Source organism: Pteropus vampyrus, unplaced genomic scaffold (genome assembly GCF_000151845.1).
Source record: "Pteropus vampyrus isolate Shadow unplaced genomic scaffold, Pvam_2.0 Scaffold126, whole genome shotgun sequence".
NCBI lineage: Eukaryota > Metazoa > Chordata > Mammalia > Chiroptera > Pteropodidae > Pteropus > Pteropus vampyrus.
The window spans coordinates 4781831-4808800 of NW_011888907.1; the positions used below are offsets into that span (position 1 = coordinate 4781831).

At 49.8% G+C, this 26970-nt stretch overlaps 1 protein-coding gene across 7 annotated transcripts in view; it reads left to right on the top strand.

Moving 5' to 3' along the window:
- The window catches only part of EPS15L1 (epidermal growth factor receptor pathway substrate 15 like 1), a 90349-nt gene that overhangs the window by 57372 nt on the left and 6007 nt on the right, over window positions 1–26970 (top strand). For 2 of the 7 annotated variants that reach the window (XM_011366885.2, XM_023534468.1), the window contains exons 17-21: window positions 501–624; window positions 1424–1474; window positions 2579–2715; window positions 5938–5998; window positions 6766–6848. In XM_011366885.2, coding sequence (XP_011365187.1) covers window positions 501–624; window positions 1424–1474; window positions 2579–2715; window positions 5938–5998; window positions 6766–6848 — 456 coding nt within the window. Of the gene's footprint in view, window positions 1–500; window positions 625–1423; window positions 1475–2578; window positions 2716–5937; window positions 5999–6765; window positions 6849–8744; window positions 8796–11129; window positions 11271–14145; window positions 14279–16628; window positions 17204–26970 lie in introns of those variants that run through there. The other 5 variants (XR_002781973.1, XM_011366884.2, XM_023534467.1 and 2 more) reach the window with 5 other exon arrangements.

The following is a 26970-nucleotide window of genomic DNA, read 5'->3' on the forward strand; positions in this document are numbered from 1 at the left end:
TATACGGTATTTGTCCTTGGTGTCTGGCCTGTTTTACTCAGCATAATGTCCTCAAGGTTCATTCACATTGTAGTATGTGTCAGAATTTCCTTCCTTTTTAAGGCTGAATAATATTCCATTGCATGTATATATCACATTTTGTTTATTCATCCGTTAATGGATGCTTGGGTTGCTTCCACTCAATGATTTTTTAAAAAATGTTTTATTCTACGAGAGTGTTAGATTTACAGAAGAATTGCCAAGATGGTACAGAGAGTTCCCATATACCTCACACCCCGCTGTCCCTATTATTACTATACGGTACATTAGTCACAACTAATGAATCACTGTCGACACAATAGTATTAGCTAAAGTCCATCTTCAATGATTTTTTTAAAAAAATCATTCTCTATAGGGTCACACTTTTAAAGGGGATATGTATGAGTTAGATATGGAATGCTGTACTTTGCTTTAAATCTGAAATAATAAAATCCTTGTCCTGTCTCTTCACAAAATTTTAGGATGATCCTTTCAAAAATAAAGCCTTGTTATTTAGCAACAACGCTCAAGAATTGCATCCGGATCCTTTCCAGGCGGAAGACCCCTTCAAATCCGACCCATTTAAAGGAGCCGATCCCTTTAAAGGTATCTCAGCACTCAACCTCTCACTGAAGGGCTGTTAAATTTGTGTCATGGAGGGTTGTTCAGTGACTAGAATAGTCGGAAGGTATCATCCTCTGAAATGCAGGAGGAAAGAAATTCCTTGAGCTTCATGGGTTTCTTGTGTTTTCACTTCACCCAGTTTACTGAAGACCTGAGGTATTGGGATGTGGTGGAAAGAGCTCATGGCTCGTGAGTGACAGTTCCCCACATAAATCTCAGGTCTTAATTGGCGAGTTTACCCAGAGCCATATGCAAGTCAATAAGTAAGAATTTCTAGAAACAAGATATACTAAATTTCTCCATTTTTTCAAAGTGAAACAGTATTTCCCGGAAGGCTCTCTGCGTGTTTCTAAGAATGCCAAAGGCAGGGAGTGGCCACAGGAGCCTTTTCAATTTCAGATTTGGAGTGAAGCACGTTAGGTCCCAGGGTAGACTAGACAGCTCCTGAGGCTCAGATGTACTGAGCTCATTGTGGCTTCAGGGCTGACCATGCAGTCAAGGCCTGGGGCAGCCCCTGGTCCCATGTTCTTACACCTGAGGGACATGATGGGGAGATGGGGTACAGGAGTGACACATGGCATAGAAAGAGAAGAGTAAATCCTGGCTCGTATACATTTTCTCCAGCTCTGGTCCATGTTTAGCAGCCAGCAATACCTCTCATTTCATCTTCAGTGTCCTAGCCAAGAAAAACCACCTCAGCCAGTGGCCTCCCCGACACTCTCACTTTGATAGCTGGTCATTTCTACCGTAGAGCTAAGTGTTCCTCTCTCCTGTAATCTAGGTGACCCATTCCAGAGCGACCCCTTTGCAGAACAACAGGCAGCTTCCACAGGTAAAAGCCTTTGTTAAAAGACACATTTCGTGGACTGGTCTTCAGAATTGTTCCGTTCCTTGTTCAAGTTGAGGGCAGTGGAAAACACCTTCCAGCCTCCTCCGCCAGGTCCGCCACCACATGGCCGCAGGGAGGTTCATTTCTGAAGGAACCTGGCAGTGGCGTTGTCCCTCCTCTTCACTGTTTAGTGCCCTCGTTGCTAACTTCCCAGCAGAACTAGAAAAGGAGCTCCCGGTAGCCAGGCGATTGTTTGGACACCCTCACGACAACTTGGTCACTTATGCCTGCTTGTGTCACTTATGGCAGCTTCGGGGGGTCCTGAGTAGTACCCACACATGGCGGGACTTCTGTCCACACGTCCCAAGGATGGCAGCAATGTATGTTGGGAAGGATGGCTATCTGTATTGCATGAAAGTCTTGGTGATATAGTGACTTTACCCCTTCTCCAGTCACCATGCCTGCCACCCACATTTGAAGGGAATGGACATGCATGTGGGTGTGGTATTGGGATCACTGATTATTTTTTTCTTTTATTTTTTTAATGAGGTGAAATTCATATAATACGTATTTAACAGTTTTAAAGTGAACACTTCACTGGCATTTGCTACATTCCAGTGTTATGCAACTATCACATCTGTCTAGTTCCAGAACATTCCCATTGCCCCCAAAGGAGACCCCATCCATATTAGCAGCCACTCCCCATTTCTTCTACCTAGCCCCTAATCTGCTTTTTTTTGTTTTTATGCATTTGCCCACATTGCTTATTATTTTGTAAAATAGGCTTTATTGAGAGGTATAATTTATACATAACAAAATTTACCTATTTTAAGTGTATAACAAGATGGGTTTTGACAAATATGTATAGTTGTGTGGGATAGGAAACATTTCCATCATCCCGAAAGGTTCCCTTGTGCCGCCTACCATCAACCCCTCAGGTCCTTGGCAACCACTGACCTCCTCTGTCACTAGGTTTGTTACTGTTTCTAGGATTTCATATAAATGACATCCATTAGTTATGTATTCTTTCATGTTTGGGTTCTTTCACTAAGCATAATGTTGATTCATGGGGCATTCTTTTCCTCACTTCCCAAAAACACTTTCTAGATCCATTTGGAGGAGATCCTTTCAAAGAAAGTGACCCGTTCCGAGGCTCTGCCCCTGATGACTTCTTTAAGAAACAGACAAAGAACGACCCGTTTACCTCAGACCCATTTACAAAAAACCCTTCCTTGCCCTCGAAGGTGAGTGACGCGGGGAGGTGGAGATGCTCCCGATCTGTGAGCGGCGCATGTGAAAGCGGCCTGTCCCTGCCTCCCAGGGGCTGAGTCGGGACTCCATCTTCTCAGCTGTGCTCACTAAGCCTGAGGAATGCGGACCATGCGAGGCTGGGTGGTTCTCCTGGAGCCGGGTCACAGGCCAGGTCCCATTACTGGATGGCGGGGTTACTATTCCTGCAGGTCCCCTACAAGGCTTGTCCCGTAAAGGAGGGTGGCACATCCTGCAGTCCAGTGAACCCAAGTCAGGCGGCTGTGTCCTGAACAGTTCTCATTCCTCTGTCCCTTTCTGTGCCCCTTTACTTCAGCTCAGACCAGCCTGCTGGGTTCTCTGCTCTGTCGCCTGCTCCCACTTCTGCTCTGCCTCCCAACAAAGACAAAACACAATAAAGTACCACAAGCTCCCACACACTGCCCCAGCCTCCGCATGGTCACCCTGCTGTCTTCCTAGAGCACAGCACTGATGGTGACATTGGAGTCAGACTGCCTTAGCGAGTCCCCGTTGTGGCAGGAGAAGTCCAGACCCATAGCTTGGTTGCATTTAGTGTTTAAGACAACATGTGTCCCCCACCCAGCATCTCTTAAACCATGCTTTGGGCACAACGGTAGGCCCAACAGACTGGGTTAAATTGGTGTCAACTAGGATTTTAAAAGCAAAAGTGAGTTTTTGTGATTGAATAGTGAATTTTGTGAGGGTCGTTTATAGCCTCCCTTGCTGTTCTAGGCCGCATCTCTGTCCCCACCTTACATATTCCCTGGTTTTCCTCTTCTCCGTGGACCTATCAGTCTGCAGCACAGACCCAGAGCCCCTTGAAATCGGTTCATTTGTAACATTTCTGTCTATAAGACCTGTCGTGGGATTCCCTTTTCATTCGTGGTGTTGATGATCTTTTGTCTCACTCTTTTATCAGTTTTGTTGTCTTTTCCATGAGCCAGCTTTTGGCTGTGTTAATTTTTCTCTTGTTTGTTTTCTGTTTCATAGGTTTTTGCTTTTATTTCCTTCCTCCTACTTATTTTAAGTTAGTACTTTGCTTTTCTATTTCTAACATCTTAAAATCTAATCATAGGTCATTGATTAGACCTTATTTTCCAATACAAGTGTTTAAAGCTACATGTTTCCCTCTGAGCATTAGCTGCATTTTACACAGTTTAAATTATATCTTCATTTTTATTCAGTTTGAAATATTGTCTGGTTTTCCTTGTGATTTCTCTGTTGAACCTTGTATTATTTCATTTCTAGATTTTTTTTCACTAGATATCTTATAATACTGATTTTTAATTAAAATCTGTTGTTATTAGAGAATGTATTTTTGTATACTTTCAATCCTTTTAAATTTATTGAGACATTTTATGGTCTGTGTTGGTGAACATAGTGCATACAATTAGGAATAATTATTGTCTGTCTGCAGTTATGAGTGGTATGGTCTATAAATGCCAGTTAGGTCAAAGTCGTTGATAATATTGTTCAGATCATCTGTGTCTTTACTGTGTTTCTTTTTTGGCTCTTCCAGTTGCTGAGAGTGGGTGTTAAAATCTAGGATTGTGAAATTGTTTATATCCCCCTTAATTCCATCAGGTTTTGCTTCATATATTTTGAAGCTCTGTCAGGTGCCTACGTATGTATGATTGTTACCTTCATGCAGTGACCTTTTTATCATTATAAAGTGTTTCTATTTTTCCTCTGGTCATATCTTGGTCTTGAAATCTATTTTACCACACATTTAAGGTAGCTACTTTATCCTCCTTTTGCTTACTCTTTGCATCATATATTTTTCATCCATTTACTTTCAGTCTATCTGGTGTTTTTATATGAAAGATGTCTTTTTGTGTCAAACATGTAGTTGGGGCTTGCTTTTCTATCTAGTCTGGAAATCTCTGCTTACTAAATGGAGTTTCTAGTCCAATAACATTTAATGTTATTATTGATATCGTTGGATTTAAGTCTAGTATTTTAATATTTGCTTGCTTTTTATCCCCTGGGTTTTATTCTTCTGTTCCCCATTTTTGCCTTCTTTTGGACTATTGAAGTATTTTCTAGAATTTCATTTTCTTGTATCTGTTGGCCTTTTAACTATACTTCTTTTCATTATTTTTTTAGAAATTTCTTTAGGAATTATCATATATACACTTAACTTTTCATAGGCTACTTAGAGTTAATATTGTATTACTTAATATAAAATGTAGAAAACCTTCAACCATATAGGTCAATGTATTCACCTTCTCTCAACTAGCAGGATCTCTCATAACTGTTCTGTGAATGTAAAACACCTAAACGTATTATAAACTCCATAAGACAGTGTTATAATTTTTGCTTTAATCTACTGTATATATTTCAAAGATATTTTAAAGAGGGGAAAAGTGGTCTTTTATATTTACCCATAGATTTACCACTTCTAACACTATTCCTTTCTCAAGATCTGATTTTCCCTCCATTATCATTTTCCTTCAGCCTGAAGAACTTCCCTTGGCACTTCTTGTAATACTGGTTTACTTTGTTGTCACTATGAGAGAGTCTTTGTACCCGATCCAGTAGTAGTTTCTCCATTTGGTACTTTTAAGATGTTCCACTGCTTCTGGCTTCCATTGTCTTTGATAGGAAGTTATCAATCTTCCCAATAGTTGTTCCCTGATATGTAATGTGTTGTTTTCTCTGGCTGCTTTAAAGAGCCTCTCTTTATCTTTGCTTTTCACTAATATGACTGTGAAGTGTCTGGATGTAGTTTTCTTTGTATAATATGCTATTTGGGGTTTGTTAAGATTCTTAATTTTGTAAATTATGTCTTTTACCAAATTCGGTAAGTTTTCAGCCATATTTCTTTGAATATTTTCTTTTTCTACCCTATTGTCTTTCTTTCTTTGTGAGATTAGGGTTACACATGTATTAGACCTTTTGCTAATGTCTCACAAGTCCCCGAGCCTCTGTTTTCTTTTCTTTTTATCTTTTTTCTTGAGATCGGGTAATTTCTACCGATCTGTCTTCAACTTCACTTGCTTTTTTCTCTATCATCTGTTGTTCAGCTAACCTAGTCTGTTGGGATTTTACTCTGTTCGGGGTTTAGTTTTAATCATTTTGTCCCTGCCATGCCCAGCACCAGATATGGTGCACACAGAAGTCAAGAAAATTTGTGGTTGAATGAATGAATGGTGCAACAAACTGCTTTTCACTCTTTTTTCTCTCCTTTCACTCAGCTCGACCCCTTTGAATCAAGTGATCCTTTTTCATCCTCCAGTGTCTCCTCAAAAGGATCAGGTGAGATTGATGGTTTATTTTCCTTCTGACTCCTCCTCAGGTGGTGGGAGGAGCCCATCCAGTTAATGCTTTAATTTCCAAAACTGGTGTGTCCTCAGCATTTATGTCATTAGTCAGTGGCACCCAGACCCGCACCTGAGGCTGTTTGAGCAGAGGCACCACCCTCAAACCCGCTCATCTTTCTGGAAAGGATGCTTAGCAGTAGGAATTAATTCAGTAATAACATCAGTGTTATTAGGTACACTTTACTTATTCCTCCATGTAAATTTTTGATTCATACCTTGGATTTTTTTCCTAAAAGAATCCAAAGTTTGACTGAGGGTACTGGCTTGTGCATCAGGGGCAGGGAGTGTTTGTTGTGGAACTTGCTTTTGGGAACAGGCCCCACCTGGTTCTGCTGCCTTGCTGGCAGCTCGCTCATTGGTTACAGAGTTTGATATAGGTGAGCATGGGGGTTACCCGAGGCAAATCACCCCACCAAGGAGAAAGCTCAACAGAAATCCCTCCCCAAGCGTGACCACCTCACATCAGTGGTGTGAGTGGTGAGTCACTGTCCTGTGGCCCCTCTCCTCCCTTGCACCTTCCCTCCTGACCCAGTGGGACAGTAGGCATCACCCTGTCCAGTATATGACCGCGGCAAAGAAACATGTCCTCCCCAGATCCCCTGCTTCTGGGGCTGTTGAGTACCAGGAGGTGACACTTCCCCTCGACCCCGGAAGGCGTGTCCTGGATGCCCTGTAACTCTGCCTCCTTGGCGCTGCTTGCAGGTCCCTTTGGAACCTTAGACCCCTTTGGAAGTGGGTCCTTCAGTAGTGCCGAGGGCTTTGCCGACTTCAGCCGGATGTCCAAGGTAAAGCCCCTCCCGTGGAGCGCCGTGCCTCTGCCAGGGTCTTTGTACCTCTTGTTGTGGTCTTGTCGTGGCTATCAGGCATAGCTGTTAATGCCGCATGTGTGTTTCCTCTGTACCTGTCAAAATCTGAAGTGCACCCTCACACGAGGTTGTGAGTCAGCAGATAGGGTCTAGAAGGCGCCCTTGGTTGTGATCAGACCCATTTCCCTCCATCTAAACGAAACTGCCGGAGCCCCAGTCCCTCCCAAGATGTAAGTGCCAGAGGCTCTCCCCTGCTCCTGTTGGCATCTGATGACCATCAGATCTTAGGAGATAAAATTGTCGTTGTGCCTGGACAAACTTGAGAGGGTGTTAGGCACAGAAGGCCCAGGAGGGTCGCAGGCAGCAAGCCTGGCATGCAGCCAGCAAGCCTGGCATGCAGCCAGCTGAGGCGGAACCATGAGCCACAGGCCGGCAGGCGGGATGTGTCTGGACGAAGTGAACTGAGTGTCTGGATAAAACCTCAGCAGGATTCAGAAAGTGAGGGCTCAGTGAAGAAATCTGCAGGTGAAAATAAAGTGTTCAAGACAGATGACATTCACGCTGTTCCCAGAGTGGATGTTGTATCTGTGTAGACAGTTATATTAACTGGTTGTGTGGATATAGCTCCAAATTGTGTCAGAGCGCCATTGAAAGGGGTAGGGGTTTGGGGGTAGGGAGAGGTGTAGTTAGAGCCGAATCTTTAACGTAACGACAAGTCAGTAGATAGTGTCCAAAATGGATGGATCAAGAACTAGCAGTGGAAGCCCATGATTACTGACGTAAATTCCAAAAGAAACTGCCTAGAAGTCAAAACTGTTGGCCTTGGCAAATGGGAAAGGCAATGGGCTGAGAGTCTGCTGTTCTTATAACCTTTAGAGTCCCTTGGTTTTAACTATGAGCATGTGTTTCTTTGATAAGAATCAAGGAAAGCAGCATTAGCTGTGCCCTGTCTCGGCCTCGAGTCCCCTGTCTCCAGCACTCTGTGTGTTCCGCACCTTGGCAGCCCCCCCAGGCAGGTGAGGGGGGATTCCTCACAGATAAAGAGCCTCACGTAGCACAGCCTATGGCCGCAAAGCAGTAGGACCCTGTGCTCTTCATTCGTTCTGCCTGCTCCTGCCCAGATACTGGGGGGAGTGGTGGCCATAAGTAGAATATAGTCCCCATCCCGTATCTTGCTTCCTAATTGGGGAAGGCTCACAGCCAGATAGTGCAGAGGGGGCTGTTGAAGGAACCTCCGGAGTATGTGGGAGCTGAGCACCCACAGTGAAGAGCATCCCTCTCATCCCTGCCAGTGCCCCTGCTGTGCCAGCTCCTCACCGTGTCCTGCTTCTCGTTCCATGTTTGTCCCCAGAGCACACGATTGTCTGGGTGCTCAATGCTTGTGGTTAGTAATGTGTGATTGTGGCAGGCAGCTTCCGAGAAACATTTGAGATCCTCTTTAGGTTTTCAAAGAAGCGCGTGAGCATAACTGTCGAGGTAGCAAATCCAGTTTCTGGAACAGGCAGAGCATCTCTGCGCCTGTTGGCTGCCACAGAGGTGCTGGTATTGTGGCCTCTGTCCTTCTAGGGCCTGGAGGGAATGAGCCTCCATCCCTCAGAGGGAAACTCTGTGACCCTGATGGTTGGGACGCTGTCTGGGATTGGCCAGAATGCACTTGGGTGTGAGATTGACCTTCACATTTGCCTGTCCTTTAGTGGCTGTGACATGTGCTCTTGCTCCTTGAGTGTTGCTGTGTATCCTCTGCTTTCATCCCTGCTTAGCAGGTGGGAAACCATCTCCTGAAATCAGAAAACTCCTGCCACATGGTGGCAGCAATCCCCAAGGAAGGGTTTGCGTTGGATTCTCAAGCTGTCACAGTGGGTCCTCTTTCTTCAGGAAGCCAGCCCCAGAGGCAGAAGGAGTGAGAACTAGCAGTGGTCCAGCTAGGACAAGGACGAGGGTGCAGGTGAGGCACTCATTTCAAGAAGTGTCTGAGACTACGTGGGCTTTGAGGACCAAGGCGGGGTGGCCAGCCTGAGGGCCCTGACGGCAGGGGTGGCCGCCCCTCCTCCAGGCAGGCTGTGCAGAGACCCCACAGCTAGGCAGTTCCAAGCCTGGCTCCTCCTGTCTTTCTGCCTGTTCTGACCTAAAGTTGTACTTTTCCTTCTTGTAATTCTGGTTTCCTTTCCCTTGTCCCCATCAGGCTGCACACACACGTGCACTTGTGACTTTAGAGCCAGTACCCCTTCCTGTTGGCAGTGGTAGGTGGGATGGAACTGGACCGGGTCGTGGAAAATCAGTCTGTAGTACCTCATTGTTTTGTTTCCATCCCATCCGCTCCTGGTCTTGTGCCACTGGTCCCACTAAACACCAAGCCCTAACCTTGTAGGTCTGTGTTTCCCTTTTGGTGCCCTTTCTGTTTTTCAAGAACATCATGCATATAAATAAAATGCTGAGGGAAACGAAAGTAAAGTGACAAGAAGGTGTTTTGGTTTTTTTTGGTTTTTTGTTTTGGTTTGGTTTTTTTGGCATTTTTTAGACATCTCTAGCTTTTCTCTGAGCAGGGTTGTCCCTCAGCTGAAGGGAACTGACAGCCAGCGATGTGACAGTCAATTCTTTTGGGTGCTTCTTCGGGCTTGTGCTTGTAGTTGAGGTGCCCCTAGGCCCAAAGAGAATTTTCTAGATAGCATCAAGCCTAAGTTACCTTGCTTTCAAAACAAATTCCCCCAAATAGACTTCAGGGATCATCTGAGAATAAAAACAAGACCACAGTTTAATTATTTCACCTCTCTCCTATGAAAAAAGCCAATCTATGAAATATTTACTTGACTGTTAGGCCATTTTTAGTTGTTTTTCAATCATTTTTTAAAGATATATATTTCTTTTTTTTTTTTTTGGAACTCAAAACACATTTTTCTTAGAGCTTTTTTCATGGTAGCCTTTTTGTCCTTTTTTTTTTTTTTTTTTGAACACTTCACTCTGGGCCAGCTCAGAGAGCCCCTACCGGCTTTACTGAAACTCTTCTAAAAATAGTGACTTTCCCTGAAGCCACAGCCCGAGGAAGAACTAATTGGGTCCCAAAGGAGGCTTCTTGGGAAACTTGAAGTTGTGAAAATTGGGATTCAGAAATGATGCAGGCTTTTTGGTGTTAGAAGTGATGTAATTTGCTGGTGTGGGTGTACCGGGCACTTATGATTGGAACCTTTTATGTTGGAGTGAGCTGCCTGATTCATGCATTTAAATAGAGAGGGGGTGGAGAGTCAGCTTAGTCTGTGGTGTCCCTAGCCAGCTGGAAGAGTCATTGCAGCACAGGCCAGGTGGACTTGGGGGTGGTGTCCAGAGGGCTCCGGGCATCCCTTAGCACCCTTCCACAGAGTTGGTGCTTTGCCAGCACCCAGGAACAAGTCTGGGTTTGCAAGGAGGTCTCAGGGCCGGTCACGCCGCCTCTCTGCTAGGAAAAAGATCTCAATGCCTGCCTGTCTTGGGTTGTGGTGGTATCACGTGAGCCCCAGCCCTGCTGTGTGTTCTGTGAACAGCAAAGGCAGAATAACCTGTGTTCCCTCCCTCTCTTGTTGTCTTTGACCGCACCGCATTCTTTTTTCCCAGACAGTAGACCCTAAATCACCCATTTTAAAGCTAAGCTGCAGGCAGACACTGCGCCCCAGCTCTCATGCTGCCTCTCTCCTGGAAAGGTTTCGCGGGTAACAAGATGCAGCATACAGAAAGTGTGGGGAGCTGCTGGCGTATTTGCAGATTCTTGCAGTGTCTAAAAGAATTCTAATCATATCCACATCCACATGGCATGTTAATAACCATGCTGTCTTTGTGCCAACTTTGGCCAAGAGCCACTCGGAGTGGTTTTTGCATGACCTTCTTGCATTCTGGCCACGGCCCTATGAGCTAGGGCCCGTCATTATTGTCACTTCATAGATGAGGAGACTGAGGCTGTTAGTAGATGGCAGGGTCGGGCCTCCAGATCCCACCCTTGACCACCATGCTCCACAGCTTGACCAGGCAGATGTTCCAGAAACTCGAGTGGCGGATTTTACAAAGAGACTCCCTGACTTTTGTACCTAATAGGACAAGCGGCCATAAGGCCTGGAAGAGGGGAGCCGCAGCTATGGAGGAAGGCATGTCTGGTCACCCAGAGTTAGGGTGATCTTGGCAGAGAAATGAGTCTTGGGGACTTGTAGATCCCCATCTTCCTCGGGGCCTCTCCTGCTTGCTGACCCCTCGGCCTGCTCTGCCTCTTGCCTACATCCACATGTGTCTCCTTCACAGGCTTGAGGACAGGGACGCTCTGCCCAGAATGTGGCCCGAGACCTACCATGGGCATAGGCTGCCAGCAGCCGAGGGCAGGGCCCAGGAGCCCTGGCCCAGGAGGCGGACGACGTGGGTTCCCACCCTGACTCTACCACTGAGGTGCTGTGTGACTGGCCAGCTACATCTCCTCTCTGTGCCTCAGTTTCTCTCTGTATAAACTGGAAGTGGTGACAGTAGGACTCCCTCCCAAGGCCATTGGGAAGATGTGGTGAGAAGATCAGCGGGGTCAGCTGCGTGTGCAGAAGCCTCATTGGCCCCTTCTCCCCATGGGCCGGCCACCTCTTCCCCACCTGAGACTAGCATCTATGACTAGATAGCAGGGGTGGAGGAGACCAGGTCCCTGTCCCCGTGACTAGATCCTAGAGGAGGGGGAGCGCACAGCACAGGCCCGGTGACTGGAGGCAGGCCCTTCTCCCCACTTCTCCAGCGATTTGTTGGGTCCAGCTTATCTGAGAAAGACCACAAATGTACTTTGTGTTCCTACTTTGTTTTCCGTCCCTAGGCCTGCCCCACTGTGGGGAGAATTAAAAGTGCCCCTCCTTTTTCCCCTCGCCATCTCCTGCGGTGCTTAGCCCACACCACCCTGCCCCACATCTCCTTGCCTTTGCTCTGAGGAACCAGTGTTTTTACTCGTTTCCTTTTGCTTCTACTACAGTAGTTCCCCCTTACCGTGGGGATGCTTTCTAAGACTCCCAGTGGATGCCCAAAACCACAGATAGCCCTGAACCCTATGTATACTAAGTTTATTTCTGTACATAGATACCATTTCTCTTAAAGGAAGCACTTTGCAGGTTCTCTCTGGCATATCTGAATTGCCAGCATCACTGTCGAGCTTTGGGGCCATTAGTAAAATAAGGGTTACGTGAACACAACCACTGCAATCCCGCAACCGTCGATCTGATCTCTGAGATGGTTCCTAAGTGACTAACAGGCGGGAGCGTGCGTCTACAGGGTGGAGACGCTGGTCAAGGGATGATTCACGCTACTCGGCATGGTGCGCAATTTAAAACTTCTGCATTATTTATTTCTAGTATTTTCCATTTAGTATTTTCAAACTTTGTTTGACCAGGGGTAACTGAGACCATGGATAAGGGGTGACTACCGTAGCTGCGTATCTCCTTGCTCTACTCTTTCCTAGTTATTTCCTGAATTAGTAAAAGTGGTCCCCCATGCCCATAGAAAGTGATCTTCCTTTGGGATGCCCGAGGCTCTTTCATCTGTCACATGAGATGAATTGGCCTCTCTGCGGTTCGTCCGTCTGTCAGTGGAGGGTGCTGTGCCCGGCACTATGCTGGCGCTCAAGGTGGGGGTGCACGTAGGCATGCTACCCCATCACCTGCACTCACTCGCAGCAGACATGGAGGAGAGGACCCTTGCTCTCCAGGCTGCCCAGTTAGGTGGGATGGGCCTAGAAACCCATAAGTGTGTTGTGGTGACAGGAGTCCTTTTGAGACACCTACAGGCACAGCTGGCAGGTAGGGGTGTTGGGGAGAGCTCTAGGGGCCAGAGCTAGTGAGATCCAGCTAGTCTCTGAAAAGGAAGAAAGGCTCTGGTGGACGGGGCGGGCCGAGCTCCCCAGCTGCAGACGCTGCGTGCATAGGGGCCGGGTGATGGGGCCCAAGGAGTTCCAGGGGCCAGGGAGTCTCAGGAGGGGATGAGGGAAGACAGCAGGGGTGAGGCCAAATAATTAGGTGGTGGGGGCATGATGAAGGCCCTGCATGTCTTGAAGAGTGCTTAGAGGTTACCTATGGGCAGCTAGGCAATGCAGGGCTATCTGCCTACCCATCTACCTATCTACCCATCTACCTGTCATCTCTACCTACTCAGCCACCTATGTGTCATCTCTGCCTGCTATCTACCTACGTGTCTTCCCTTCTCATCTACTCACCTACCTGTCATCTCTATCTACCATTTACCTACCTATCCACTTACCTGTCTTCCCTACGCATCTGCTTGCCTACCCATCTACCTGTCATCTCTACGTACTCGCCCATGTACCTATCATCTGTCCCTACCACCTCCCTTTCTCCTTACATACCTGTCCTCTCTGCCTACTACCTACATGCCCAACCACCTACCTGTCATCTCTACCACCTCCCTTTCTCCTTACATACCTGTCCTCTCTGCCTACTACCTACATGCCCAACCACCTACCTGTCATCTCTACCACCTCCCTCCCTACCTTTCTACCAGTCATCTCTACCTACTGTCTACCTACCTATCCACCTACCTGTCATCTCAACTTACATCTACCTACCTCCTGCCTGCCTGTCATCTCTACCTACCATCTACCCATTCACCCACCCATCTTCCATGCATATGTCTGTTGCTGGGGTAATGTGGTCCAGTTTGGGTTTGAGACAGTGGGGTGGTTTGGTGGTGGTAGCAGGGGTGGCAGAAGCTGGGGGAGGGTCTGGGCCAGAGGTGATAAGAACTCCACAGAGGCAGCCATGGCCTTGCCGACAGAGGTGGGGGGTGGCAGATATTCAAGGGTGGGCTCTGACTTGAGTCACTAGTTAGGGAACAGCCCCTGGGGACACACAGAGGGTCTGGTGCTATTCTGACCCTCTCCTGGAGCTTTCTATCACTGAATGAAGGGAGTGAGGGTGGGGTGTATCTCTGAAGCATGAGCAGGAGGCCCAGGGGACCCTGGGGTTATGAAACATGTCCCCATGCAGGTGGAACAGCATGTGTGGCAGGAAGCACCCTCCAGTGACACGAGCCCGTCGGGGCACGGGACTGCTCTCACCTGCTTTGTGTGCTTGCTGCCTTGTCTCTCGGGCCAGGGGACCCTGGCTGTTGAGGGTGGAGGGAAGCGGGATGTTTATGAGACACCCCAGAGCAGGGGCTGAGCTAAGTAGCCCCAAGGGTGGGGGCCTCTCCAGGCTCTTGGTACGTGAGCATCTGCCTGGTGGACATCCGCTTCTCTATGTTAATGGATATTTTTGCCTCTCTTTCGTGTCCTCTCTTACAGCCCCCACCTTCTGGCCCTTTCACCTCCTCCTTTGGAGGGGCAGGATTCTCCGATGACCCCTTTAAAAGTAAACAGGATACTCCCGCTCTGCCTCCGAAGAAACCTGCTCCTCCACGGCCTAAACCGCCCAGCGGTCAGTACGCTTGCTTCTCTCGCCGCCGCCCACTCGCCCACTGTCGCAGGACGGCGGGGGACTGAGGGTCCCTTCGTTCACCAGCCCAGAATAGATCTCTGCTGTGAGGTCTGCACATGGAGCAAAAGGGTCTTCCCTCTGTCCAGTCACCTTTGTCCACTCATGGTGTGTGCCTGGAGCATACCTCCTGCCCTGTCCTGTGGGCTGGGCTCCATGGGGGCCCAGGATGGTCAGTGGAAGACCCAGGGCTTAGGGCCCCTCTCGGTGCCAGGAGAGATGCCACATGATCCCTAGCTGAGCATGTGGTCAAGGCTCTGTGGCCCCTATGGCCTCCGGTGGCCCAGGGGTAGGAATGGCAGCTGAGGACCCCTCGGTCCAGTACCTGCAGACTGGTTAAGGACTCGGGGTGGGAGTCTTCCTTGGCCATGTTTGACTTGCGAGGAGGCAGGACGTCTGGGACTCCATTTTGTTCTGCTTCTGCCCTGGCATCTTGGCAGATGGCTCCAAGCAAGGGGTTTTCTACAGACCCCGCTTCACCTGGCTTTTGCTGGTGCTGCAACTTCACTCAGCTGTGGCCCTGGGTCCCCCTGAGGATTCTGGGTACTTTTAAGTCATGCCTGGGGTCTTTCTTATGTGGTTGTGATAGGCCCATAGGCCAGTTACCAGACTCAAAAGCAGCAGAGGGACTCAGTGCAATTTCCCAGTCCATTTACCCATCCCCCTCCTGTGTTCTCAGTGTCCTGGCTGCCACGTCTCTTTCATTCGCTGGTCTCCAGGCAAGGTCTCATCCATACTGTCCCTGTACTGTGGGTCCTCCCTTGTTCCTCCTTCCCGCCTGAGCCTGCTCCTTCCCTTTAGTCTGCCCTGGGGGCCCCACTTTGTGTCATCATTGCAGGTCCCCCAGCTCTCTAGTTACAACAGTTCTCTAGTTGCCAGTGGGTCCAAGGCTGACCAGTCTTCCTATACGAGGTCCACCTGTCAGTAGAGACAAGCAGAGGGCAAGTTATTTTTAAAATGTTGCCTCTCCCCTCGTGTCACCTGGGCCAGAGCTTTCTCTCAAGAGGATGGGCATCCCACCTGCAGAGCCCAGTTTGGCCTCCTTTTGGGTGAGTCATGAGAGAAAGTCCAACCATGGGCTGGGTGGATTTATAACAGATTTTGTGTGAACTGGAAGCAGAAACAGATGCATAAAGAGATCACGTCTGTCAGTCACACATCAAAGGCATTTACCTTAAAACAGGAGAGAAAAGCAAAAACAGAGGAACTCCCTTCCATCTGTGAGAGGCCACGTGTACCTTAGATGTAGGCAGAGGCTTTTAGAGGACCCTTGACAGTCTCCTGATAGAACAGCATTGGGCCTCCTCACTCGCCCTGAGAGATGGGAGCCAGAGCACACAGGCATGCACGCACGCACATGCATGCATGCAGTTCATGCACACACATGCCTGTGTGCAGACACATACTTGCACGCACACATTCACATGCATACACCCTCACACACCCACTCACCTGCATGCACACTGCACAGGTACACACGCTCTTGTGTGAGTGTACGTGCATACACATGCACACACCCGCCGAGCAGTGCAACACTCATCAGGTCATGCAGAGGAGCTGCTTCCTTCACCAGCAGGCGCATGCAGAGCTTCACTCTCGGGGTTCCCTGGAGACTCTCACCTCGGCCTTATCCCCTCACTTGAACCAGTGCTCACTCTGCTTTGAACTTGCCCTCCGTGTCTCCTCCCTTTGGTCTCCCTCTGTGAGCCTGCCCACCCCATTTTGGCTTCTTTTTTCAGTGTGCCATGCACTTAGGGACCAGGGATCAGGTGACCTCCTTGGAACTGGTTTCAGAGCTCGGGCTTTTTAGAGAGTCTCGTACACTTAGGAGGGTTTGGGCATGAATCCAGGGGCCTCAGGCTGTGTTCGCTCGTGGGTTTGAACTGCCGCATCAGTGCTCTACCGTGGCCTACAAGGTGCCCCAGGTATCCTGTTCACGTCCAGACCTTCAGGAAGCGCTGGGGCAGGCCCTAGCAGACCTGAAGGAAAATCAGGACAGGCACTGTGATGCCCTTATTTTTTTTTTACTGGAAGAGGAAAAGGAAGTGAGAGGTCACATGTGCCACCCAAGATCATGCATCAGGGTGGCAGCAGGGCCAGCTCGACCTGTTTACCTGCCTCCCCCCAACACCCCGGGCCTCCCACCCCCCATAGGCAGCCGTAATGAGAATCATGCCATGAGGTTCCGGGTGCTCTGGAAGACTGTCAATGCGGGCTTGGTGTTTACTCTGTGAGCGGCAACAACGTGTCCACGTAGAGGCCTGAATGTCTCTTGTCTGATTCTCTTACCTAGAAGCGATGGCTGAACAGAAAAGCTCTGCACTGTACACGCTGCTGGGTGGTAGGTACACACCGCGTGGCGGTTGTTCGAGCACTTTCAGTGGCTTTTTGCTGTGATTTCATACTAACCTCTAACATTAGCCATGGAAACTATAAGCATTGCAATGCATTTAAACACAATGTTGACCCAGCGATTCAGGTTTTTGAGTCACATTTGGGGGCAAGCATTGGGCGATTTGGAGATGCAGAGGAAGGTGTCTGCCCCATGCTGCTTCTCTGGTCGAGGAAATAGTAGAAGCCCAGCTGTGCACCTTTCCCTCCCCACTTCCGTCCACACTACGCAGAACAAGGCCGCTTAAACCAGGAGCATCCCCAAAGTTACCTGGTTATTAGAAGGACAGGTTGGCAGATAGTGAAGCAGCAAGTCCTGCTCACAGCGTTCGTTATGAGAACACCAGGCACGCCTCTTGTTCTCTTGGCTGCTTAAGATGGGAGGCAGCCAAGAGCATGTCCGAGTGTTGGGGTTTTTTTTTTTTTTCTTTTTTTTTTTTTTGAAAGAAACATTAAAGTTCAACAATTTGAAAGTGAGGGAATGGAATGTGCTTTTCTGCTTTTCTCGCTGACCCAGCCTTTTCCTGCTTGGAGAGGCCACATGGCCAGCACATCAGAGGTAGCCGCCTTCACCTGGGAGTGCCGCGTGATCGCACTCCAGGGCCTTCCTGACACGTGGCAGGGGAAGCAATCCCTGCATGGCTGAGTGGGAAGGTGAGGTGGGGCTCCCGGGGGCCCTGTGGCTCTGGAGGCCAAATTGTCATCCCGTGGACACAGGTGGAGTGGGCTGTCCAGACTGCCCAGTGATAGCGGTTTTACTTGCCAACCAAACATGCAGCTTCGTACCTGCAGTCACAAAAACCAAGGTGCTGGAACAGGCTTTTCCGACATCTTGCCACCCTGTATGTGACATGGGTCCGAGGCTGCCGCTTTCCCACCTGGGGCTTGTCCATCCCAGGGGGCCCAGAGGTTTCTAGAACGTGGCAGATCTCTGCATCTGGAGTTGGCTCCACATGTGAGGCCTGGGAAGGCGAATCTGATGCTATTCTCCTTGGCCTCTGGGTCACCTGTGCTGCTAGGATCCAAGGTGCCCACTGGATCAGGCTGGTTTCTGGACATTGGGCTCGTGTTCCAGTCCCGCCACCCATCTCCCTGAGGGGTTCAGGGCAAGCATCTTAACCTTCCTGAGCCTCACTTTCCCCATCCAAGCACAAGACCAACTCTGGCCTAACAGGTGCCTGTGTGGGTAGAGTGCCTGCACAGGGATCACCCATGATGTGTGTGACGTGCATCAATCAACCCGCCCCGGGGTGTGGGGCCAGGACACCGAGTCCCCCTTCCTCAGGCTCCTTGCCCGGGGAAAGACCAGGGCTGGACTGTATGTGCTCAGGGTTTATCAGAGGTTCTTTCTCTCCACCAGGCTGTAGTTTAGCAGAAATCTTTGCAGTTGCGTAAAGGCAGAGCGTGGGTAGTTGAACTACAAAGAGGGCTCCAGGGGCCTCTCTGGCGAAGTTTAGCTACGTTGCTCATAGGGGACCAAATGCACATTTGGGTCTGAGTCACGCGTGGTGTTTTGCATATACTAGAAGCTGCAGTTTACACATTCCGAGGAATTGTTTTTTGTTTTGTTTTCTTTTAGCCTGATTGAGGTTTAATTGACATGCCATAAACACATGTATTTAAGTGTCAGCCTGTGCAGTCATGGTGGGGGACCCTCCACTTGGGAGCCTTCCCAAGGTTTCCAGGAGAAAGTTCTAGTGTCATACTCAAGTGACTGGAGCAGCCCACAGCTGGCCATCTGTTTTCAACTCCGAATACTCAGTTCTCTTTTGACCTCAGCCAAAAAGCGTGCCCTCGAGGACCATCAAGTCACCCTCTAGGACACTCAAGAGGCTTTGGCTCTGAATTCTCTGTGCCTGGAGGTCTTTTCTAGAAAGGTCTATCAAGGTATTCAGTAACCAGCAGGTGTCTGTTTGGGGTGGAGAGAATTAGTTTCTTCCAGGCAGATGCAAATCAGACGCTGCCGAAACCTGTCAGTTAGAGTCAGCGCACGCACACCTCCCCAGGTAAACAGTGTGTATTTTCTGCAACGGGCAGAGATCGAGATCAGTCAGAACTCACCGCTGAAGAGTTTCTAGGTAAAAGTTGTTGATTTGCAAAGGGAGAAACAGATTTTTTTTCAAGTGCAGGAAATGGCTGTGTGGGTGTCAGTGATTGGGCCTCGCGCCCCGCGGCGACAGATAGCGGGACCCTGCGCCCGGCCCCACCCTTGCCACTTCCTGCAAGTGCAGCCCTGCATTGCGGTTCCTGCAGTGCCTGGGTGACACCAGCTAGCGCGCCTTCACCACTAACCAGCCAGTCACCTTTAACCTCTCCCCAATTTAATTGTCCTTTTATTACTGCTAATGACCTTTTCACCCACAGAATAAAGCCAAGCACACACTTATGAGGTCTTTTTTCCCTTTTCCCCTTTCCCATCACCCTTCTGACAAACACAGGTAAACAAGATACCATTTAACCTGTGTCCTGTGTAATTCGAACATTTTTCAGAAAAAAAAAAAATCATTTTTGTTCTAGAGCACAAGTCCCCTCCTATCACCTGTGTGTGGGCTCCACACAGAGTAACTGGCTTTGGGTTATTTCTTTTGGGCTGTTTTCTGGTTGCCACTCACTCAAGGACCAGCCTGCTCACTTGTCGGTCACCTTGACCGTTGAGAGAGCTGCCATGCAGGACGTGGTCACAGAGGAAGCCCCGAGTTCCTGACTGACACTAGCCCGGGCGTGCGATTGGCTCGCCCCGTGTTCCGAGAGGCCGGGCTCGGGCAAAAGCAGGGTGGTCATCCTTCACCCTGTGGTCCTGACCTCCTGTTTATTGCACAAGATCCACTCTTAAAATGGCTTCTCCAGTTGAGCCGTGCGGTTAGCACCTCAGCCTTGAACTTAACTACTTTAATTCCGTTCCCACGATGATTTCAAAGAGATAATTCGGTGGGTACATGTAAAGTTCTAGAATGGGACAAGCGGTTCACCGCCAATTTGAGAAGCCTGGAAAATTCCTTTACTGCTGGCTATACATTGGAGCTCACCTTTCCCACACACTGGGAGGTCTGTGCCAGGCTGGATGTGCCCCCCTGATGACAAGTGCTCGAGAGCCAGTGGGCCCCTGCTCCCCACAGAGGGAGAAACATCATTTTCCTTTCAGCCTCTTAAAAGTAAAATGCCTGGAGATGGATTATACTTTGGGTGAATTTCTGTTCTGCAAAGTCGGCTGAGTTTGAAAATAGAAGCATTTGCCTATGTTAGCGCACACCCACCCTCCCGCACACAGAGGGGTGGATTGAGTGGGAGTCAAGTGACATAGTTGTCACCTGTTGCAGTGGAGTGCAAATGCAGAGGCTTGGGGTCCTGGAGCACAGGAGTTGGGACTCAGCCAGCCAGGGTCTTGGCGGGGCATGGGGTGGGTTGCAGACTCAGCTTGGACCCCTGTCCTGTATCCGAGCATGGGTGTGAACAGACAGGAGCCACCATCCTGCCCCCGGCCCCCTCCCCAGCCACCGTGGAGGTCTCGTGTACCTGCTGCCAGGCCTCCCCCAGCCCCTTGGTTCCACCTGCAGCAAAGTGAGGGACCCAGGAATATGCTTCCTGTGTGGCCCCGCTTTTCCGATGGGATGAACATGGCCCCTCATCTTTTCTTTGAGAAGAAAAGCACTGAGTGCTGAGTTCAGAGCACTGAGTCAGTCCCTCTCCCTCCACCACTGTCAACTGAAAACTAGCATGTGTGTGATTGTTGGGGGCGGGAGGTGATGGACATAAAGAGAGTGAGCATAGGGGGTCCCCCATTCTGCTACGGGCTCTCCTGACCCCCTGAGCTGCTCCCACAGCAGGGGGGAGCTCCTGGCGGGCTCTGCACCTTGCACTCCAGTGCACACACGCCTTCTAACCGCTTCCAGACCTGCCGCGTGGCACCCTGGTGATTTTCTTAAATGTGGGCACGCACGGTGCCTCTCTGCCCAAGCAGAGGTGGCGTCCTGGCAGCGTCGGCGCTCCTCTGGAGGGAGGAACAAAGGCTGGGCCCCTGAGCTGCAGACTCAGCGCCCCCCCCCCCACCTGGCTGCTGTGTAGTTAGCGTCTCCCCGTGCCCCCCGAGGCCCCGAGTTCCTCCGTGGGGGTGGCCGGGTTGGCACACGACACAGGTGGCTTCTCCAGCAGAGTGTGTCGAAGGTGCAAATCAGAAAACAAATGTGATTTTTCAAAAAGCAGAACCACGAAACCTGCAGTCTGTATTTCTTTTGTCATGAAGACTGAGTTGGGATCTATAAATTCACTTGTGCATCACACAGCCCCCTTTCTGGTTTTGCCGCAGAGCTAAAGTAGTCTCTACCAGGTTTCTTACAAATGTCACAAGAGCCTTTCGTGGAAACCTTGAAACTTGTATTTCTCACTCCAAAAGGCTTTTGTCTTTGGAGGACCCAAGATTTGTGGCTATTTCAATCCCGTTTTCCCTTTTCTTTCTAACGGTGGGTGACCTCACATCCACTGGGCTCGACACCTAGTGCAATTTCCACGATCTCTGACCACTCCAGACACCTTCTGGAGGATGGAAAACACACCAGTTGTGGGGGAGCCTGGGGGATAATAGTAAATATTTGTTCAGCTTTCTCAACAATTCAGAACCAAACCTCATCCTGTTCCCTTCAATGCATTAAGCAAATTTTCTTAAAATTCGGTAAATATTTTTAGTGGAAAATCTCAACGCTCTGATGGTGGGACCTCAGATTTTATCTGTGGGGCTGTGCTACTTGGCACAGCTTTGATCTGTGTGCAGCAGTGAGTGCAGGGCTGAGTCTGCAGGACTGCTGGCCTGTAGACCGGTGAGGTGGTCCTGTGTGTCCTCGCCTTCTACTACCCACCGCAGCGGGAGCCAGAGGAAACGTGGATACGTGTTGGCGAAAAGCAGTCTTTCTTAGTAAAAAGTTCCCAAGCGGTTGTGAATTCGAAGCTTGTACCCCGGACAGCCGTGTTCTTTCTCCCCACATCCCCCAATTCGGCTTTTTTGCTGGGAGTGTGGGCGGTGGGAAGGGAGGAGCCAAGGGCACATGGAGTGCCCCCTCCCCAGCCACAGATGTTCCATGCGGTATGATTCGAAGAAGCCTGATGGTTGTGTGGGAGTCCCGTATTATGTAGGATGGGTGACAATTGCATGGGTGTTATGTGTTGCATAGGATGGTGACAGTTGAGTGGGAGTACCAGTTGTGTAGAATGATTGACAGTTGTGTGTAGGTCCCACGTTGTGTAGGGTGAGTGACAGTTGTATGGACGTCCCACATTGGGATAAATGGCAGTTGTGAGAACGTCCTTTGTTGTGTAGGGTAATAGCTGAGGTGGGGCAGCTGTCCCGACCACAAACCTTTGTTTTTTATTTTTTTGTTTTGTTCTGCTGTTTTCGTATTTATCTCTCATCTACAGAACTACATTTTCCAACTGCAGCCCTGAATTTTACAAACAACCCAGCAAGTGTCTGTTCGGGATGAATATACACATTCACACACACTCACTTGTATATTTTATTTTTTTATTAATCAGATATATTAAGACCTTAAATCACCCAAAACCTCTCACTCTCCTCCTAAGAATTTCGAACGAGAGAATCAGCCTCCTTTCGGGGTTCTCAGTGTTCGCATTTTCTGAAGTTTGTTGGGGATGCGTATTTGTGTTCTGTTGTTTTTCCATGCGCCGGCTCTCGGGGACCCTTCCCGGCCGGGGTTTCCTGAAAAGCGTGTTGGGAAAAGCAGAACTGGGAGCTTCGCTGCCAGCAGCTCGTTCTGGAATCACTGCCCAGGTCCCGACACCTTCGTCGATCTCAGCCCGGGGGGGCTCTCAGGCCTCGAGAAGTTAAGAAATAGGAGAATTAAAGACAGTTCTACCAGGGTGGAGCCGGCCACCGAGTTTTTTTTTTAACAGCACACACTGTGGTAAACCATCGGGTTCATATTGTTTTTGCTGAAGGCAGTCCTGTGTGCGGTTTCGGTGCACCGCTTGGGTAACTGTTGAAACTGCTGCGGTTTGAAATAAGCCCTTATTTTGCCTTCTCTTCAGTCTTGCGTCCTCCTCTCTCCTGTTCGTGAAAACTCCTCTAGGTGTTGGAGAATCACTGTGGGTGCCAAGTCAGCAGCCTGCAGCCCCCAGGGAGGGGTCTCTATTTTGACTTCGGTCATCACCTCCTGCTACGCTAAGTGGTTGGTGGTTCCCTGAGCAGAAATCTAGGAATGTGACACCAAATCATGCATGCCAGCCATCATCCTAGTTAGCTGCTGTACCAATTTTTAAAAAATGTTCCCTTCTCTGAAATGTGCTTCAGTCGTGATCTTTTCTCGTGGTACCATAAAAAGGCATAAAACTGCCGTGAGTTTACTCAGGGACACGAAGGCAAGTTTAAAGTGACTGTCACGTTCGAGATAAGCTATACCTCAGAAAATCGGAAAAATGATTAAGGATTTAGCAGAAGTGGTTACATAAAAGTAGGAACTAGACCCAGAATGTTTTAAAAGTACAGCTGCTAAAAATAAATGGGGATGCAGAGAGGGAAGTTTGGGCCCAGGGCTGTCCTGGCGTGTGTCCTCTGCAGAAAGCCTCTGGTCACAAGCAGAGTGTCAGCCTAACCGGGAACGCCCCCGATTTTGCAAGCGTCAAGTCCAATAATTCAGCTTTATGTTGAAGCACAAAAACAGACAACTGAGAAAAAACCGTTGTTTTTTTCCCGCCCCCCCGCCCCCTGAAAACAAGAGCAGTTGATGTGCCCTGGTTTCATATTAACACAGTCATGATTTCTAAATAACAACGGTTTCGGCAACAGAGCAAAACCAGGCATGGGCAATTCTCGATGTGAACGATGCTTTTCATCTCCCCATCATCTCTCTTTGTCGGAAACCTCAGTTTCAAATCCTAGCAGGCTGGATTCGTAACGGCCCGCCCCGAAAACAATTTTTTAAAAACCCCAAGCCAGGAGAGGAAGATCTTATTGAAAGGAAGAAAAAAAGCACAGAAAAGGGTGTTGTATTTGAACACTTGGACCCCTGGTGGGGTCGGCCGACCTCTTTATCCTGCTTAGACCTCTGCCCTTTTTAACCAGACCCTGCAAGGAATGCTCTAGAAGTCATGCAGTTGCCACCTTGGACTTGCTGCCAGAACCAGGGACTGTGCCCTGCCCTGTGGCTCTTAGCCTGTCCCTGACAGCTCTTACTTTTTCCCGTGTTGGAATTCTGCTCTTTGGTCCATCATATTCGTTTGCAGTAAAGAGCCCAAGAGTGCACCAGTGAATATTGTCCTTTCTTGCAAAGGAGGGAAGCCGGATGTCCTTTATTCCTTCCTAGCTTCCCAGAGCTTTTCTCCCAAAGAGCCTTGAGTCCCTAGGGAGGGTCCTATGGAGCCTGTATGGGGGCGTCTGGCCCAGGAGGACCCCGGAGGGCTGGCTGGTTGGCACCGTGGGTGGGGAAGCATTTACTCGCACCTGCAGTGCACTGAGCTCCACTGCACATGTGCAGCTGACCCTTGGGCCCCCTCCCCTGGTGTGCTGGAGGCAAGACCAGGACAGAAGTCAGCACCTTGGGAGGCGGCCAAGGCAGTGGGGCAGCCTGCAGGGGAGGAGTGAGCCCTGGAGAGGGAGCCAGAGGAATGGAGAGGAGAGAGAGAGACCAGCAGGGCTGGACAGTGCAGGGCAGTCAGGACAGAAGTGGCTATGGAAAGGAAGCCAGGGGTGGCCAGGCCAGAAGGTCAGTATCCCTTCCCTGTGTGACCCAAGCCTGCATTCTCATCCCTCTGGACGCTGTCCCACAAGGCACCCCTTTGGGTCTTCGGGGGTCCTTGCTCACACTGGCACAGTGTCCAGATGAGGGCTGGTCTTCTTGGACACAAAGTGGCTGCAGGTGCTCCAGAACACGCACACGTGCACACACGCACACAAAACCTCCCAGTGTGCTTTGTACGAGAGCGCGTGTGTCTATTCACCATCAGGCCTCAGATGGTGCCGCTGCCTGGGGTTTGGCGGTCTCCATAGGGCAACTCTTCCGGAGCTTCGGGGCCTCTGAGCCAGCCACCCCACGAGAGGACCTGCTGTACATCCTCTCTGGGGGGTGACACCTGCCACCCTCACATGTGGCCCTGCTCTGCTGTGGGAAACGGGTACAGAGGGTTGGAGGAGATGGGATAGGTGCCAGGACAGGGAACTTTGCAGATGCAGTGGGAAGGGGAAGGGGCTGTGGAGCATCTGGAGGGGAGGGTGCCCAGGTGCATAGCAGAGCTGCAGTCGGGGTCCCTAGTTTCCTTGTGAGGTCCAATTGGGTGTCCAGCTAGCCTGATCTACAGGCGGTGGAGCTGCACTGGCCGAGTTCTGACTCCCGGGGGCCCGGAGCATCCCTCAGCCTCTCAGAAGGGCCAGATCACGTGTGGCACGCTTACTGCCTGCTGGGCTTAGGAGCTATGGGGGGCCGCACAGTTTTTTTGGTAAAAGGCTAGATAATATTTTCAGCCCTGCAGGCTTTACATTTCCCTTCCCAAGTGCCCAACTCTGTTGTCATGGATGAAAGCAGCCACAGAGGACCAGTGAATGAACTGGCACAGCTAATTGGCATGGGTACCATTAAAGCATGACTTAGAAAAGCAGGCGGTCCCCTGGGGCCAGCCTCCGCTCTCCATTACTACTCAGGCCACCACACAGGGCCGGCCTTCATTACCCCTGTGTGAGTTTGCTGGGGCTGCCATGACTAAATGCCACAGATGGGGCGGCTTACACAACAGACATTTTGGAGGCTAAAAGTCTGAGATCAAGGTGTTGGCAGGATCAGTGTCTCCTGAGGCCTCTCCTGGACTTGTAGATGGCTGCCTTCCTCCTGTGTCCTCACATGGCGCCTCCTGCTCCCCCATCCCCCCCCACCGTGTGTCTGTGTCTTCATCTCCCCTTCTTGTAAGGACTCCAGTCAGAGTAGATCAAGGACCACCACAACGACCTCATTTTAATCACCTCTTTAAAGGCCTTCTCTCCAAATACAGTCACATTCCGAGGTCCTGGGGTTGGGGATCTCAATATAATGAGTTGGAAGGGGAAGCGCAATTCATCCCACAACAGCCTCATTTCATGGACTATGAAACTGAGGCTGAGAAGGCAAGGTCCAGCCGGGTGGTTGCTGTGCTCGGCACCGTCTTCCTGGGGTACATCTGGGCCTGCCCCACTCTCTCCCAGGGTGGGGCTGGAAGGCCCGAATGTAGGCACCAGGGAATGGGGATGTCACAGGGGCTTCCCTAAGACGGTGAAGGCGTTTGAGTGGGGAGCGCATTCTGGATAGCCAGCCCAGCCCTTAAAGAAGCCCTGGGTTTGGAAGTGCATTAGGAAGGAGGTCCCGCACAGGCCCGGCAGAGTTGTTGGGGTGAGCTTGGGCAGGGGCTGGTGTGTGCTGTAGGGGCCTTCGGGATTCATCGTGGGGCGGGGGGAACCGGGGGCGCACGGGCCCTTCTGTTGAATGAAGTTTTATTCATTGTGGTCCCAATGTTGGGAGTAACCTGGGCCACAAATCCAGCAGATCCCCAAGTATCGTCAAGTGGGGCCTCCCATTGTGAAGCGGGCCTGGAGAGGTGTCTGATTCTCATGGAACTTTCTGGCAGGATGGCAGGACTTGTTGGCAGAAGTTACCTGTCCTTAGGCCACACACCCCCCCAACCGTGGTCTCACAGCCTCATTTCTCTCCAATTCTAAATACCTTTCTCCTTCGACTCTGCTGAGGTCTCCTTTCCTGGGACCAGGCATCCTAGAGCCACCCTCACAGCGAGAGCCCAGAAAGGCCCAACCCTGCCCTTTGGAGCCACCAGCGGGAAAGGGACAGAAGCAGGAGCTGAAAGAATTTATACCCAGGACAGCAGAGCAGGGGGATCAGGGGTGGGGGGACTGTCTGGTAAGCTGCCTCCAGATCCTCACAGCTAACACAGCTAATATTCCACAGTGTGAAACGAGTCCCCCCATTTCAATAGCAAATACTTTTTTTATTGTGGGAAGCTTGCAGTGTATTTTTCTGCTCAGCCATGATTTTTTTTTTTTTGATTTGTTTTTATTCAACGTGATAATAAATGTTGCCACGCTAAAATGAATCACTTTGAAACTTGCCTACATGTAAACTGTTTTAAAGAGAGCTATAAATTTTAGCTGTCGGGGGGGAGGGGGGCAGTCATCTGAAGTGGTTTTTCTGGTATCGCCTACAAACCGTGAAGCTTGGATAAAGCAAGAGATCCAGCCATTCCCCAGCCCCGGGGTCCCTTCC